This window comes from Dromiciops gliroides, chromosome 3 (genome assembly GCF_019393635.1).
Source record: "Dromiciops gliroides isolate mDroGli1 chromosome 3, mDroGli1.pri, whole genome shotgun sequence".
NCBI lineage: Eukaryota > Metazoa > Chordata > Mammalia > Microbiotheria > Microbiotheriidae > Dromiciops > Dromiciops gliroides.
In genome coordinates, this window is record NC_057863.1 from 345,979,341 (window position 1) to 345,996,475 (window position 17,135).

Consider the following 17,135-nt stretch of genomic DNA (forward strand, 5'->3'; position numbering starts at 1 on the left):
GCTTGCACCTCCCATCCCCTTCTGACCTCCTTTCCTTTAGTTTCATCATATCATTGAATGTATTCTATAAAAATACCTAGATCAGAAGATCAGCTAATTGAGATGTCTAACTTTTAGGGTCCTTCTTTATCTTTGGTATCTCCTTGTCATCAATCCTTAAAAATGAGAAAATAAAGCTCTCACAATTCTAATCATTCTTCTCTAAATACTAGAAGTCTCTGAGCCTCACTTCAGGGACACAATACAGGTAAGGCCGAGCAGTTCAGTATTCAGAAGCGTCTGGAACTGTTACTCCTTGACAGGGAGAAGTCACCTTTCTGCAGCATTCCCTCCCCTTTTCCTCCAAAAATGTAGGCAAGTGTGTCTCAGTGAATGAATGGGAACCTGATAAGGTGGTTCTTTTCTCTTTTTTTCCTCTAATTGGAGTAGAAGGAAAAAAGTCCCAGAAGCAATGGCCTGAGTAATGAATGGAGATACCCAGGACTGGTTTATGGCTGCTGAGAACAGTTCTCCACCTTTGATTGCCACAATTTTTCTTGCTAATCATGACTGATTGAAAAATAAATTTCATGTTTATTTTTTAATTTAAAAAAACTCCAGAACATTAATTTGCCTAATGTTGCCCTGTCACAGATGGTGCATTTTTAGTGAGTATTTTGGCACTGGCAGTGGGCAGAGGGAACCTCATATATTTGCGTCAGGCTTCATCAGCAGCAGCGTTTGTCAGGGGGCTGCTTAAATGACAAGCATAAAAGGCTTGTTTGTGTACTTAAAATTGCCTCTTATTATAGAGCAGCATATGCCACTATCTGCCATCAGTGATTTGTATATTTCTCCTGAAATGAAGATGAGACAAATCTGGTCAGAAGCAGATATCCAAATTAATTCTCTGACCATCATTTCACACTTAAGCAGTCTTTTCTCCAAAAGTTTCCATCCTTTAAGTTTACTTTGTAGTATTTGCTTCTGTGACCACATACCTTCAAAGTACACACCTGTAGGTGGAAGTTTTAGAAGAAGGAGCTATTTTATAAATCATTCATTCATTTTCATTTTTACAAGATGGGTTTTCATGATTTGTTTTTGCCTTTCAGAATCTACTGTTGATATCATGGTGGAGGCACAACATCCAAGACCAGGAGGTAAAAATATGAAAGCATTTTGGAACCTTTGGCCCATAAGACACTGATGCTCTTGATTAAAAAAAAAAAAGAAAAACCAGAACTGGACCTATGGTTTTCATTAATATAGGGAGCTTTCAGTGAAGAACTACCAATTCTAACAGTTCAGTTTGGCCCCTGCTCTGCAACTTCTAGGTTGAGAGTTCTCTCATGGATTTGAATCTAAATCATGAAGATGATAAATCCACTCATTACCATAATGGTACAGATCAGCAGGTGAAAATATTACTCTTAATGAGCTGATCCTGGGATATGTAGTCAATTAATAATCACTGTCACAGAAACACAATACACTGAGTACAATGGCAGCATGTATTCCATGAGGGAATTCTCTATTTGTCCCAAGTCTTTCAACTTGAATATATCCAATTTTAATTTTTAAAAAACTCAACCATATTATATACAAGAGGTACATTGTAATATGGAATGGCCTTCTGTTGTGTCTGCTGGAATTTCTGTTCCATAAATGAACAAACTTCATTTCATCCTGAACCTCTTTCTCTAATACTCTTCCCATTTGCTAGGCTTTGCTAAGAGCTAGCTCCCCTGATGACATTCACAGTCCCTGACATGATGTTCCTAGGAAAGCTGGAGGAGTTCCTAGCTCCCTAATCCTGTTTTCAGATTTTCCTTTTGCACCTGTCCCTCCACTACTCGGTCCCTTTGAAGACCACTTAGTGATTACTTTCCACCCAACCCATGTCATGATGGCTGTTTTACATGAAACCTCAGGTCATTCCAACTCCTTTCTCAAAGAATCCAGCACCTGGCCTCCATCTTTCTCTCCTCTTCAACTGTCCCTATACTAAGGGATTTCAACATTCATGCTGATCTTTCTTAAACTTCTCTAATTTCCCAATTCCTTTGCCTCTTAAAAACCTTGTCATACTGCTTTACTCTACCTCAACCACATTGGCATAGTCACACCCCAGATCTCACCTTTATACACAAGGGTTGTACTTGTTAATTAGAAACTCTGACACGCTTCTGTGACCATAATCTCCTACCCTTCAATCTCTCCCTTGGCCTTGCCCCTACCAATCCATTCTTTCTCCCCCCAAACTTGTGAAGACCTTCGATGCCTCCACCTCTCAGGACCTTTTTAGGCCTTTACTCTTTTTATGACTTCACTTTAATCCTTTTGCTGTTTCAACCCTATAGTTAGACAAACTATACTGTTCTCTGCTAGTGAGTCCTAAGCCCCCTTGCTGACGATAAACCCTAGATTGTTTCCATCACCTACTTTTTTGGTTCTAACTCACAGGTTGCTGAATGTAATTAGGGAAAGTCATACAGTCCTGATAATTTTATAATCAGTTAGTCAATCAATAAGTATTTAATAATTTGTATGTACATACATACATACATACATACATATATACATACATGCATACACCCACACACTTAAGTGGCATAGTGGCTAAAATGCTGGGACTAGAGTCAGGAAGACCTAAATTCAAATCTGGTTTCAGGCACTTATTAGCTATGTGACCCTGGGCAAGTCACTTAGTCTGTTTGCCTCAGTTTCCTCAACTGTAAAATGGGATAAAAATAACACCTCCCTCCAAGGTTGTTATAAGGATAAAGTGAAATAATATTTTTAAAACCTTAGAACAATGTCTAGCACAGTAGATATTTAATGAATGCTTATTTCCTTCCTTTCCATCCTTCTTATATATTTATATATGTAGTTATCTCCCCATTTAGAATATAAGCTTCTTGAAAGTAAGGATTGTATCATTCTTCATATTTGCATTCCTAGAAACCAGCATGGCCCTTCCATATAGTAGGGCTTTATTAATGCTTGTTGATTTATAGGTACATTAATAGTATAAAGAGCCACTGAACATATCAAGAGTCACTCAGTTAATTAGTGGCTGTACAGGTCCACATTCAAACTTGGACCTTCTGACTCCAAGTTCAATGTTTATTCTACTACTAACCAATCTATCAATCAACAAACTTTTATTAAGGGACTATTATGTGCTAGGTACTGTGGTAGATGCTGGGAATACAAATACAAAGAATCAAATCATCTATCTAACATGTATGTATTTACCCATATACACACGTATGTACATACATGTGTGATTATACCCATATACACACATATGCACTGTGTATATGTATATATGCAGATGTATAATGCATACCTGCTAATGCAGATAATTCTGTGGCCCACCTAGCCTACTGCATGTAGTAATCTAAGTAATTTGCCTCTTTCATCCATTTTTTTTCCAGGTAAATAAGTCAATTCCTTATAAATGACTGAAGTTCAATGATGAGGCTTTATAATGTTTTAAGACTCGATATATGTCACTAGTGAACACAAGTGTTTGGAGAATGCTCTTATCACATAGTGCTTAAGCTTTATAAACATGTTATGACATTTATTTTTGTGTTTGTCATTGGTCAGTTCCATCTGCTTTTCCCAATTTCATATTCTTAAGTGCCAGTCATTTTATCATCTTTTTAATTATGTACTGATGTGGTAGGATATAGATGAAGTAGTGTCACTGATGAGAAAAATAATGATAAAAAATGTTGGCAGATCTGTTACATTTCACACCTATGTTATATAGGCAGGCATTGCCTTCACTCATAATGGGGGCTCTCTAACATGGCTTTAAGCATCCACTATGACACTTCAAAGGAGCACTTGCCATTGGAGAACGTTTCAGGGCATAAAATCCTGATGAGACCTCATGCTTGAATGATGTAGTTACAAATTTGGAAAGGAAGAAGAGATGAGGTAGACACTTGGAAAAGATACCTAAGTAAGAAATAAAGGGACACTTGAAAAGGAGGATATTCTTGAGTGGATAAGAGATGATAACAGAGCTGAATGGGGGGAGCTAGGTGACAAAGTGTATAGAGCACGGGACCTGGAGTCAGGAGTACCTGAGTTCAAATCCAGCCTCAGACACCTGACACTAGCTGTGTGACCCTGGGCAAGTCACTTAACCCCCATTGCCTCAAAACAAAAACAAAAACAAACAAACAAAAGAGAGCTGAATGGGAGAAGTCTGATGATCTATGGGCATGAGATGCCCATCCTACAGCTCCATTCAGATTATGGGAACCAGGAAATATCCCCATTGAAAGAACTGTAACCTCAGATATGGAACTGGTATTAATTCAGCCCCACAGAGTTTCAATAGATTTCTTTGTTAGCCATTGAAACATGCTGAGGGACCAAGAAACAAAGGAAATAAATTTCCTTCCCTATGTATCCATGGGCTAAGGGGTTGTTTCTTGGTTGCTCCATCCTGTTATAAGTTTTACCTGGGAAGCTGCTATCTTATCCATCCATTATAAATACATAGGAGGCTATACCCATTTTGGTTTTAAGTCAGAAAATGATTCTGCATTATTCCCTCTATTTACATTGGGTTTTCTTTTTGTTTTTGGTTTTTTGTTGGTGGTGGTGGTGGCAAGGCAATTGGGGTTGTGACTTGCCCAGGGTCACACAGCTAGTAAGTATCAAGTACCTGAGGTCGGATTTGAATTCAGGTCCTCTTGAATCCAGGGCCAGTGCTCTAACCACTGCACCATCTAGCTGCCCCATTTACACTGTTTTTAATGTATGAAGTAATTATGTTGGCTATGGCTTTCATAGTTTATTGATGAGGGCTTAGAACATGATTTGCAGAACTGGTTACCAAAAAGAGCCCACTCTGGAACTGGTGAAAATAACAAGTATCCCTAAATTCAGATAACTAAGGGATTTCAGGGACTCAGTATTACATTTATTATATTCCTCCTTCTGATATTACCTAGATGCTCAAAGGTAGGTCTATGAAAACTAATTCTCAGGCCTCTTTCCCCTTTACTTCCTTTTCTCTCTTTTGTTGTGACACTGCTTGTAGCCTCCTTAAATCCTCCAAAATGTCTTATAAATGCCCTGTACTCTAAACTAGCATTATCTTTGGATGTCATATCTCTGCTTAGTTAAGGGAATCAAGTAATTTTTGGCTGAAGTGATTTCTGGGCTCTTTTGTTTTCTTATGATGATATAATGTCCAGTGTTTGCTACACTCAAAACCTCCCGATTATCCTAGTGAGGTCTTTTGCCTTTTGTTTTATTCCTTGTACTTACCACAGTGTCTGGCACATAGAAAATGTTTAATAAGTGTTTATTTACTGACCTATCAGGCTTCTGAATAGTCTATAATCAGCTATAAGCAGGCTTAATTTCTTGATTCTTTTTTTTTTTTTTGCTTCAGCTTGTGTTTATTGACAATGATGTACTCTACAGCCAAATACAGCACAATAGGAGTGTGGGTTTTTTCCAGATCGAAAATAGAAGAGAACTATTGGAGCAACTCAGAAACTCACAATGTAAGAGGGCTGAGGGTTGGGTCATGGGCAAGGAGTGTAGTAAGGCCTGTTGCCTGGGACAGTGGAGATTATTCCCCGAGAAGAACTTCCTTTCCATCCTAGGCTCCCTTCTCCAACTGGAGGAAACAGTGGCTTATGACTGGAAGCTTCTTCCTCCCCACCTAGGTAGGAATGCCTTACCAGAGGACACCATTGCTAAATACTACATTATTCACCCAAATGTATTGTGTTTTAGCAGCTGTATTTACTTTTTAATTTAAGTGTGTGAAACCAGGACACTTTCATTCACACGATGGAGCTGGGGGAAAGGGAGTGTGGTTTCTCTAGTCAGGAAAGATGTAGAGGCCCATATATTTTGAGGACTTGTACGTAGAGGGACTGTGGCTGCTGCCTACTTATATGTGCACGAAGGAGGTCTAGATCAATTTAAAACACAATACTGACACGAGTTACTTCAATCCTCTACATCAAAGATGATCTGCAGGAGCCCAAGCTAAGTCACAGCTGCTCTAGCTCTACCCACCACCAGGAGCGTGCTAAACTGATACTGATGTTACTGGGTGGGGAGGCAGGAAGACAGTTCTAATATAGTATTTTTTACGAAGAGACTTTAATCTTTTGGGGGGGGGCGGTGGTGGTGGTGGGGGGGTGTTTTAGCAGTCTAAAGCCTGTAGTAGCCAGGAATGGACACCACCAATAACAGCTGCAGGTCTAACGGATGCAGGCAGGGGCAGGGGAGGAGGTGGGGTGCCGAAGTCCCCCACGAGGTCTTCAAATGCCGTTCTATGGAACTGGCACCACACACATAGTGTTGGTGAAGCCTGGACCTGGACGCCAACCATTCAGCACAATGACCACATCATCTTTCTTGAAAATGCCACGAGCTTTGCCAACTTCCATGGCAAGGTTAACCCTGAGGTCGACATCTTCAGCCCATGACTCATGAACAGGGGCCTTGCACAGCACAGGAAAAACACCTCGGTACAGATGAGACTGGCGTGCAGCCTGAGCACAACGAGTAACAGCAATGATGGGGGCCCGGGGACGGTACCTGGCTACCTGATAAGCAGACCTTCCAGACTTGGTGAGGACGATAATGGCCCCACTGCAACACTTGAAGGAAGCCTCTACGGCACCCACGGCAGAGGCTTCAGTGGGATCCTTGGTCATGGGGACCAGGCGGCAAAGCTCCTCAAACAACTGCGTGTGAAAGATGGCAGCCTCTGCCTCTCGGGCAATCAAGTGCTGCATTCGAACAGCTTCTACTGGATAGTCTCCTTTGGCAGTCTCCCCAGACAGCATGATACAATCAGCTCCATCCAGGACAGCATTGGCCACATCACTACCTTCAGCCCTTGTGGGGCGTGGCTTCTTAATCATGCTCTCCAGCATCTGAGTGGCACAAATAACCGGTTTCCCAACTCGATTACACCTTCCAATCATCATCTTCTGAGCAATGAAGACTTTTTCTGCAGGGATCTCAATACCCAAGTCTCCTCGAGCAACCATGATGCCATCACTGGCTTCCAGGATCTCATCAAATCTCCAGACTCCTTCATGGTTTTCAATCTTGCTGATGATCTTGATGTTTTTTCCTTTCTCTCCCAGGACCTTTCTGACTGCATGGACATCATCTGCCTTTCGGATGAAAGATGCAAATATCATATCCACCTCTTGCTCTAGTCCAAAGTGTAGATCTTGGATATCCTTCTGAGATACAGCAGGTAAGTCAACAGCTGCTCCAGGAAGGTTCACACCCTTCTTGCTGCCCAGCATTCTACCATTCTCCACCTCAGTAATAAGGTAATTCGGACCTTTCTCTGTCACAAGAAGAGAAATGAGCCCATCATCCACAAAGATTTTGCTGCCAACATCCACCACCTTGCAGATGTTTTTGTAGTCTACCCACAGGACATTTTCATCACATTTCTCCATATAGGCATCATCCAAGGTGACTTTGAGAGTGCTTCCCTTCTTCAGCTCCACTTCGGCTGTGCCACTACCCTTGATGAGTCCAGTCCGGATCTCTGGTCCTTTGGTGTCCAAGGCTATGGCAACAGGCCGGTATTTGATAGGATCAGAACCATAGCTTTCTGTAGCTGTTCGCACATTTTTGATAGTCTCTGCATGGTATTCATGAGTTCCATGGGAGAAGTTCAGACGAGCCACATTCATTCCAGCATCAATCATCTCCTTTAACTTTTCCACAGCTCGGGAGGCTGGGCCGATGGTGCAGATGATGCTGGTGTTCCGAGCAACAATGGGCTCCGAGTCGATGTCCAAACGACACATATGTTCCAGAAAGGTGTCAGCCATGGCAGCATACAGCTGCTGCTGCTTAATAGCTGTAAATGCTAACTGACTGTCTGTCTTCCCCAGATCCATGTTGCTTCTAGCACAGGCGTTCCCTTCCGAAGATCTGCAAAACACGATGTGTCCTCTTCCCGAAGCGACGCTCTTCTACCGCCTTGCAACACTGCAGTCTCAAGGTGATCCCACAGTCGCAGCACTCAATTTCTTGATTCTTAACCACAAAGTTTTCTTTATCTTCCCCTCTTCTCATTGTATTCACTATCAAGGCATATGTTTGACTTGGATTGTAAGATTTCTATATTCTTCACAGAATTTCTCTACTTCTTCATCCTTTGCACCAAGTTACATCCTAATCTGGAATTGTCTTCATGCTGGTCTATTTATTCACCCTCACCTTAAGCCTGTAAGATAAAAGGCCCAGAAAATTATCTTTCTCATTACCTTTGGACACTTTATGAAACCAGCGCCATCAACCTCTGCATTCTCACCACTCTGAAGAGAATCTATGAGCTATCTTTTTAAAAAATTATATGTAACTTCTTGATGCCTTCTGATTTTATTTATAATGAGATTATTAATATGGATATAGTTTAGCTCTTCTTGTAATATATTGATTCAATGATCATTGGATAATCGTATATTATGAGTGTCTAGAACTAAGGTTTGTAGTTATTTTTAAATCTATGTGATTCTTGATGCCTGACTTTTGGTCCCCTTTTTTTTATCATTCTACCAATATTGCATTAAAAAGGTAAAGGAGAGGGGGCAGCTAGGTGGTATAGTGGATAGAGCACTGGCCCTGGATTCAGGAGGACCTGAATTCAAATGCGGCCTCAGACACTTGACACTTATTAGCTGTGTGACCCTGTGCAAGTCACTTAACCCTCATTGTCCTGCCAAAAAAAGAAAAAAAGGTAAAGGAGGAAGGGATGTGAAATTCAGGACTGTGTATTACATATACACATACATATACATACACACATACATTTATATATGTGTGTATATGTGTATGTACATGTACATGTTTATGTGCATATGTATGTGTATATGTGTGGATTAAGGGATTTTATGGATACATACATATACATACACACACACACACACATATATATACATACATATATGTGTGTGTATCTATCTATAATTTTATGTGTTATTTTAATCCCCATTCTCTGGCTTTGACAGGGGGAAGTTCTGAGTCCTGAGGGCTTGCTGCCTGATTGCCTGATTGCTGATTGCCTCACCCAGAGCACTCTTTTTTTTTTTTTTTTTTTAGTGAGGCAGTTGGGGTTAAGTGACTTGCCTCGGGTTACACAGCTAGTTAAGTGTTAAGTGTCTGAGGCTGAATTTGAACTCAGGTCCTCCCAAATCCAGGGTCGGTGCTCTGTCCACTGTGCCACCTAGCTGCCCCCACCCAGAGCACTCTTAAAGGACAGCCCCAGCCACCATGCTTCCCTTCACTTCCCACTCGCTGGCCTTCTGTCCCACAGCCTCACCAGCCACTTTGAAGCTGCTCACTTACCCTTTTCCTTGCATTGGCTACAGGTCTCTCCAGAAGATGGCATCAGTCCTCCTCTGCTGTCTTGCATGGCATTACATCCACCGCATCACTCCAACTAAATCCAGTTTTCAGAAGATGATAAATGTTGTTCCCTTGTCCAGAGAACCAGTTCTTCCTGGGCAGTTCTGAGTTCTTCTCATGGAAGATAGCATTATGGTTCAAGATGAAACTCCTGGAGATACTTTTCTCTTTCTGATATTCCTTCTTCTATTATGTGACCTTTGGGTCTCAAACAGTAATTCTCCCAAGGAGCCAAAACACACCACCTCCTTCATCTTCTAAATATGTCTCTCTCCCCATTAACAGGTATCTCTGGGCAAACTTCATATCTGATTACCTTTTATTACCAATATGTAGGGACACCTCCCATGGATTTAGAGGCTAGCAGAGTCCCTAGTCTTCTTCTCACCACAACCCCCTGCCCTTTCCCTTTCTCTTTACATGCATATTGTCTCTTCAGGCCCTACTAATCCTCTTGAGGCCAACACAATGATGTTATTCAAATTACCTGGAGCTGCTTCTTGGACATTCATGGTAGGGAAATAGGACTAATAAGACCACATGCTATTTTTTTCCAAATGTTCCACAGAGAAAACAATTTCACTATCTCTATTATAGTCATAACCATTTGAACAGCATGGGGTAATGGAAAGACAGCTGCATTTGGAATCAGAGGACCTGAGTTTGAATTCTGTCTCTGACACTTATTATCTATGTGACATTAGAGGAGTCTCAACTTCTCTGTGCCTCAGTTTCTCACCTCTAAAATGAAGGGGTTGAACTACCTAGCCTTAAACATCCCTTTAAGCTCCAAATCTCTAACCCTATTGGGTAGACAGCAGAAGTATTAGAAGAGAAGAGAAATTAGAAGAAAAAAATCTGAATTTGAGAAAGGATAAGTCATTTGCCTGAGGTTACTAGCTAGTTAGTGCAGAAATTTCTCCTCCATTGTGTTCCCTCTATAACCTTAACTTCATTAAGAATATTCTAATCAACTTGTATAATTAGAGCAAGATTTTAAAAAGATATCTATAATATTTTATTGCTAATTTTCTTTGAAACAAGTACCTAGGTATGTTTTCATCAAATAAAATGCTAAAGCAAGTGAAAATGGTCATCTTATATCAGCACAGGCCATTTGGAAAACAGTTTTGAAACATGGTCTTCATTTCGAGCCATATTCTTAAAGTATAGATATTTCTATTATCAGGTATGGAGATACTCTTGTCTATTACTGCTTATATTTATTGTAAAAGGGTGGGTGATTCTACATACTGTCAAAGATTTGATAGGGCAGCTTTATGTCAAACAAGTAGGTAGGTTTATGTTATATATTATTTTGCTCCAAGCTTCAGATGAGTAAAATCCTCTAATCTTACCCTGCTTTAATCCTGGATTAGTGTGGATTTGTTAATAAAATGCTAGTGAAATTGAGAATAATTTACAATGATCTTCAACTTCTATGCCTTACATCATTTAATTTTTTACACACGCAAATGAAGAATAGTTTTGAATGCTCTGTATGGAACAGGGCATGGAAAGTGATCACACTACCAAGCTGCTTAGTGATTTGAGAGATCTGTTAGAAAAAATAAAACAATAGAGGAAAATAGGAAGGGAATGGATCAAATTGGTAGATTTGTTTCTGTGTTTTTAAAATTAGCTTTAATAGGCTAACCTATTACATAATTAGTACAATGCATTGTATATAATAGATCTTCAAGAAGCATTTGTTCAATGAATGAAGTATTCTATTTTTTCACCATTAGCCTGACTCTCTTTTCTTAGTTACTTCTTGTTCTTTATTCCTGAAAAAGACGAAAATGACATCACAATATCCGAGTCAAGGTACACCATGTCCAACTGTGGCTGATCAGACCAATGCAAACTCAGGAGGTGATTTCACAGGTCAGGAACAAATAGTTCTTATGAATGTTTGGAGTGGAGATGCCTCTAAATTGTGCATCTCACATTTCTTTTGAGCTACTGCAATTCTGCTTTGATCATAGAGCACAGAGCCTTCTTCAATGCCACTCTGGGCAGTTCTATGCCATGTCTCACAATCAATTCCAAAGTTCTTCAGAGAGACCTAGAAAGTGTCCCTATATTTTGTCTTCTGACTTGTATGTTTTGTCACTTGCCTTGTGTGAGTATTCTTAAAATAGTCTTTTAGGCAAATATATGTTTGACATGCAAACAATGTTGCCAACCCATTGGAGTTATGCTCTTTGCAGTAGAGTCTGAATGGTCGGCTGTTCAGCTTGAGAAAAGACCTCAGTACTCTATCTTGCCAGGTGACCTTCAGAATCTTCCTAAAACAATTCAAATGGAGGTGGTTCAAACTTCTGGCATGGTGTTGGTAGACTGTGCAGATATCACAGGCATATAACACAGTGGCCCTGTAGTCAGCCTAATATACTTTCTCTCCCACATTTTCCTTCAGAGACTCGCAAATAGTGAGCTAGCTTAGGCAATGAGTGCACCAATCTCATCATGGAAAGTATTCTGTCAAGGTAAGTGGGCTTATCCACAACATTCAATATTTCTCCATTTGCTGTAACTGATTATTCCATGTATGTATGGCTGGTGGAGAACCTCTGTTTTCTCGGTGTTAATTGTTAGGCCAAAATTAGCACAAGAAGTGAAGGATCAATCCATACTCTGTTGCATCTCAGCCTCAGAGGCTACATTTGCAAACAAAAAATCATGCACTAACTCTCCCTCCACTTTAGCCTTGACTTATAGACTTTTCAAGTTAAATTATCACAAGTGAGGTAGCTGACCCTGATGCCATTTTCATCTTCGTTGAAGACTTCTGACAACATCACTGACAACATCATGCTAAAAAGCATGGGAGCAAGCACTCAGCCCTGCTTCAATCCATTTTTGACTGGGAAAGCACAGGAGCATAATCCATTATGCAGAACCTGTACAAATATTCCAATAAGGAGCTGCCATACAATAGTGAGGAACTTCTTCAGCATCCAAATTTTACCATGATTTCCCACAAGCCATCACCACTGACAATATCAAAGGTCTTGGTCAGACTGATGAATGTTTTGCATAGATCTCTTTTCTGCTCCTGGCATTTCTCCTGGAGTTGTTGCTGTGGGAGTACATCTACAAAGTTTGATTGCATTTAGGTAAATGGAAGACAGTCTTGGTGATGAGAAGGTCATGAGATGCATAAATCTTCAGTAATAAGTGACTATGGCTATTGGTGTTTCCAACTCCATTCTTTCCAAGGACTCACTGTCATGTCTGATAGTCTGTGCCTACTCTAACCTTAAAGTCACCCAGGATTATAAACTGGTCCTCTTTGAGCATATTGATTATGAGGATCTTCAGATGTTCATAAAATTTTTCTTTAACCTCATCAGGATTTGTCATGGTGGGAGCATAGTTACTGATGATGGCATCATAGTGCTTGCCTGCAAGTGGCAATTGCATTGTCATGAACCTGTCATTCACTCCTTTTGGGAGGTGTTTCTATGTAGGATATATTGGACTGTCTTTCGGGGCAAACCTAGGGAAAGTTAAAGGCTTCACATAAGGAGTATTTATCTAGCAAAATGAATTACTGAAATAAAGAGGAAATGAATTCAAGGAATAGGGGATGACTTGGACAAATGTTTTGAGGTGGGAGATGACATGTTGAATATTCCAACTGTCTAGTTGAAACAATAACTACACAAAGGATGAGAGTATGAAAAAGTAAATGGAGCCAATTTGTGGAGATTCAGAAGAACCAGGCTAGAGCATTTTCATTTTATCTTAGAGCAACAGGGAGCCACTGAAAGTTTTTGATCAGGGGAACAATATTATCAGACCTGCCTTCATAAGCAGAACTAGAAAGGACTATGGAAATTGTTGAATCTCATTCCCTCATTTTTGGAGGAGAAAAGAGTCCTAGCGAGTTTCCGTGACCTGCCTGAAGTCACATTGTTCATAAGAGGCAAAGATGGGATTAAAATCTTAGACTTCTGTCTACAAATTCAGCATTCTTTCCATTATGCCCCATTTCCTCTGTGCCTTCAGAAAATCATTTGGGGAATTGTGTAAAGGATGGATTAGAGAAGGGATATATTGGAAGATTGGAATCCAAATAGGAGACAGTTATAGTAACATAGGCAAGAGGTGCTGAGGATCTCAACCAGGGTGTAAGTCATGTAAGTGGAGAGAAGGGCATACTGCAAGAGATGTTTTGGAAGCAGAATTAACCAGATTTGATAACTGCATAAATATGGAAGGTGAGAGGGATGAATAAATGGTGACAGAATTTATAAATGTGGATGACAGGAAAAATAAATACAGTAAATATAGTAAATACAGGGACATTTAAAGGAGGAATCTAGAAGGAAATATGCTGAGTTCTGTCTTGGACATGTTAAGTTTGAGATACTGTTGCAACAGCCAGGAGAAAATGTCTAGTTGGTAGCTGGTGAAGTAGGAATGGAATTTAGGAAAGAAATTAGGAGTAGATATAAACATTTGGGAGTCTTCTGAATAGAGGTAATCACTGAACCCATAGAAGCTGATAAGGTCACCAAGAAAGCAACTGGAGAAATGAGAATGGAGCCCAAGACAGAGACTTGTATCCAGGTGAAGTTGAAACTAGTGAACTAGACTTAAAAAGATCATTCAGATAGATAGGGGGTGGTACAAGGGTATTATGAAAACCATAGAGAGAGAAAGTATACAAGATTTGGGGGAAGGGCAGTGGTCAGCCATATTGAAGGCTACAGAAAGATCAAGGAAGAAGTGGATGAAGTTAACACTTGAGATGACCCTTGAAGGGAGCTAGGAGTTCCAAGTGGGGTAGTTGATATGAGTACCGAAGGCATTGAATGAAGTGTGTGTGTGTGTGGGGGGGGGAATGTTACAGAAATATGGAGGTGGGAAGTAGCATGTCCTGAAAATAGACCAACAAAAAAAACAGTTTAGCTGTAATCTTAACTGAAAGATCAGCTGGAGCCAGACAGTGAAAATTTTAAACCACTATGGTGTGATGGAATGAATAACGTATTCAGAATCAGAGGAAATGGGCTCATGTCTTATTTATGCTACTTAGTCCTAAGTTATGTTACCCAGAGTAACCCACTCTGCTACTTCAGGCTTCAATTCTTTATCCTTTACACAAGGTGTTCCCCCATGGCTGGAATGTTCTCTCTCTTCCCTGTCTCTCTTTAGAATCCTCAGCTTTTCAAGACCCAATTCAAGGGGGCAGCTAGGTGGTGCAGTGGATAAAGGACTATCCTTAGATTCAGGAGGACCTGAGTTCAAATCCGACCTCAGATACTTGACATTTACTAGCTTTGTGACCCTGGGAAAGTCACTTTACCCTCATTGCTCCACGAAAGAAAGAAAGAAAGAAAGAAAGAAAGAAAGAAAGAAAGAAAGAAAGAAAGGAAGGAAGGAAGGAAGGAAGGAAGGAAGGAAGGAAGGAAGGAAGGAAGGAAGAAAGGAAGAAAGAAAGAAAGAAAGAAAGAAAGAAAGAAAGAAAGAAAGAAAGAAAGAAAGAAAGAAAGAAAGAAAGAAAGAAAGAAAGAAAGAAAGAAAGAAAGAGAAAAGAAAAAAGACTCAATTCAAGGGCTGCTTTTGGGAAAAGCTTAAGGCACAGTGGATAGAGTGCTTGGCCTGGAGTTAGGACACCTTAGTCCAAATCCAGCCTCAGATACTTACTAGCTATGTGGCCATGGGAAAATCATTTAACCTCTTTTTGCCTCATTTTTCTCATCTATAAAATGCCGATAATAATAGCACCTACCTCTACGGGTTGTTGTGAGGATTAAATGGGATAATAATTGGAAAGCACTTAGCATTTAGTAAGTACTATATAAATATAAATCATCCTCCTTCTCCTCTTCCTCCTCCTCATCCTTCTTCTTCTTCTTCCCCACTCTCCCTTCTATTTGTGCCTTCCCTTCTAAGGTGGCATTTACTTTGTATATTTATTGTCTATACCTATGTAGAAGAATTTGCTAGGGAGTCTCATGCAAATGGCCTTTAAGCCAGGGCTTAGAGCCATTTAAGAACTTGCGGTCTCCCCTATTAGAAAATAAGATCTGAGGAAAGGGACAGTTTTGGCTTTTTCTTTATATGATCAGCATTTAGTAGAGTGCTCGACATTATGATAAGCACTTTAAGAATGCTTGTTAGTGAGTAGCTAGGTGGCACAGTGGATAAAGCACTGGCCCTTGATTCAGGAGGACCTGATTTCAAATCTGTACTCAGACATTTGACACCTACTAGCTGTGTGACCTTGAACAAGTCACTTAACTCTCATTGCCCCGTAAAAGAAAAAATAATAAATTCCCTCTTGAATGGGGTGGGGGACCCTCATCCTTCCTAATATCTTAGACCTTTTGCATTCAGAGGAATTGTTGGAGGTGAGAACAGTGCCTTAGGTCCAACAGTTGTACTTTTGTGCACCAACTCTTTCATTCTGGCAGAGACAATCATTTAAAGAAACAAGTTGCAGGTGTTCTTTCTGCATGTAGGTTATTTGTTGAAAAACTGTTACATATACTGGTGTGTGTGTGTGTGTGTGTATACACACATATATATGTGTGTGTTCACTCTACTTTGCAGATGTACAATCATTATTTTAACAGTTAACATAGTTATTCTGTAAGAATAGTACCCCTTCTTAACAGTTATGACCAAGTATATCAGCAAGATTCAATAAATTAGACTAAAAAAAAAGAATGCTTGTTGATTGATTTTTTGATCTGTAAAAGGAAAGGGTTCAGATAGATGATCCCTAAGGTCCTTTAACACTCCAAATCCCATGAACCTATGAACTTATGAGACCAAGTGATCTCTTAATGGTAGATGAATGGAAGAGGAAGTGGAGGTTATTAGTCCTTTGATTCCCCACCCCCAAATCAAAGAAACACATTCACTCCTTTCATTCTGTGTATTGCATATATAACTCCTCTAATTTTAGTTTGCTATTAGCTTGAAAAAATGGGTTTATGTACTCTTTATTCTTCCGAGTCTACCCCTGACACTCCATCTCCCTCATGGGTGAGAGCTTCTGTCATGATGCAGAGAAGGCAAAGGACAGAATCCTTGGCTCTCTTGGCATTGATTACTTATTCCCAAGCAACCCATTGCATGAGATCCTCAGGAGTTTAAGGGCAAAGCTCTCAAACCATCAAATGTCTCCTCGTGCATAGCCACTGTGTTCCATAGGGAAAATTCTCATCGCCTTGGCACTTCCTCTCCTCCCCTTCCCTTTCATTTTCCTCTTCCTCCTACCCCTATCCTTTCTTCCTTGCTTGAAATAAAAAGTTCTCTGGACTGTTCATTTTCTATCACTGTCTACCAGTTTTGTAATGCAGAGGAGTTCTGATGAAGAATGACAGCTTACAGAGAGAAAGCTTTTTAAGAAATTTTACTCAGGAGAGGATTCAAGAGGGGAGGAAGGGATTGGTTGCTGATGGAGACAGTATTGGTAATGTGGCCTCCATTCCCTCAGTGAGCAACACACAGTATCAGGGGGTATATGGCATTCATACTCTGGTTTAAAAGCCATTGGACCTCAGGGCTCAAACTTATATTGAATTTTGGACAAAAAAACCAGTGCAATATAAATGGGAGCCTGCCCTATTATTTATTGGTTCACTAAATTAAGTGTATTTTCTAAATCATTTATTATATAGTAAGAAATAAGGGGCAGAGAAGTAAGGAAATCAACACCAATACCACCATTCCAACAAGAGGCTAAAAAGGGG

General features: G+C 40.1%; 1 protein-coding gene across 1 annotated transcript; it reads right to left on the bottom strand.

Annotated features, from left to right (window-relative positions):
- Positions 1 to 5,386: 5,386 nt before the first annotated feature.
- Positions 5,387 to 7,943, bottom strand: LOC122750979 (pyruvate kinase PKM-like). The gene has a single exon (XM_043997872.1). It carries the CDS (start codon positions 7,905 to 7,907, stop codon positions 6,306 to 6,308), a length of 1,602 nt encoding a protein of 533 aa, XP_043853807.1. The 5' UTR covers positions 7,908 to 7,943; the 3' UTR covers positions 5,387 to 6,305.
- Between the last annotated feature and the right edge of the window lie 9,192 nt (positions 7,944 to 17,135).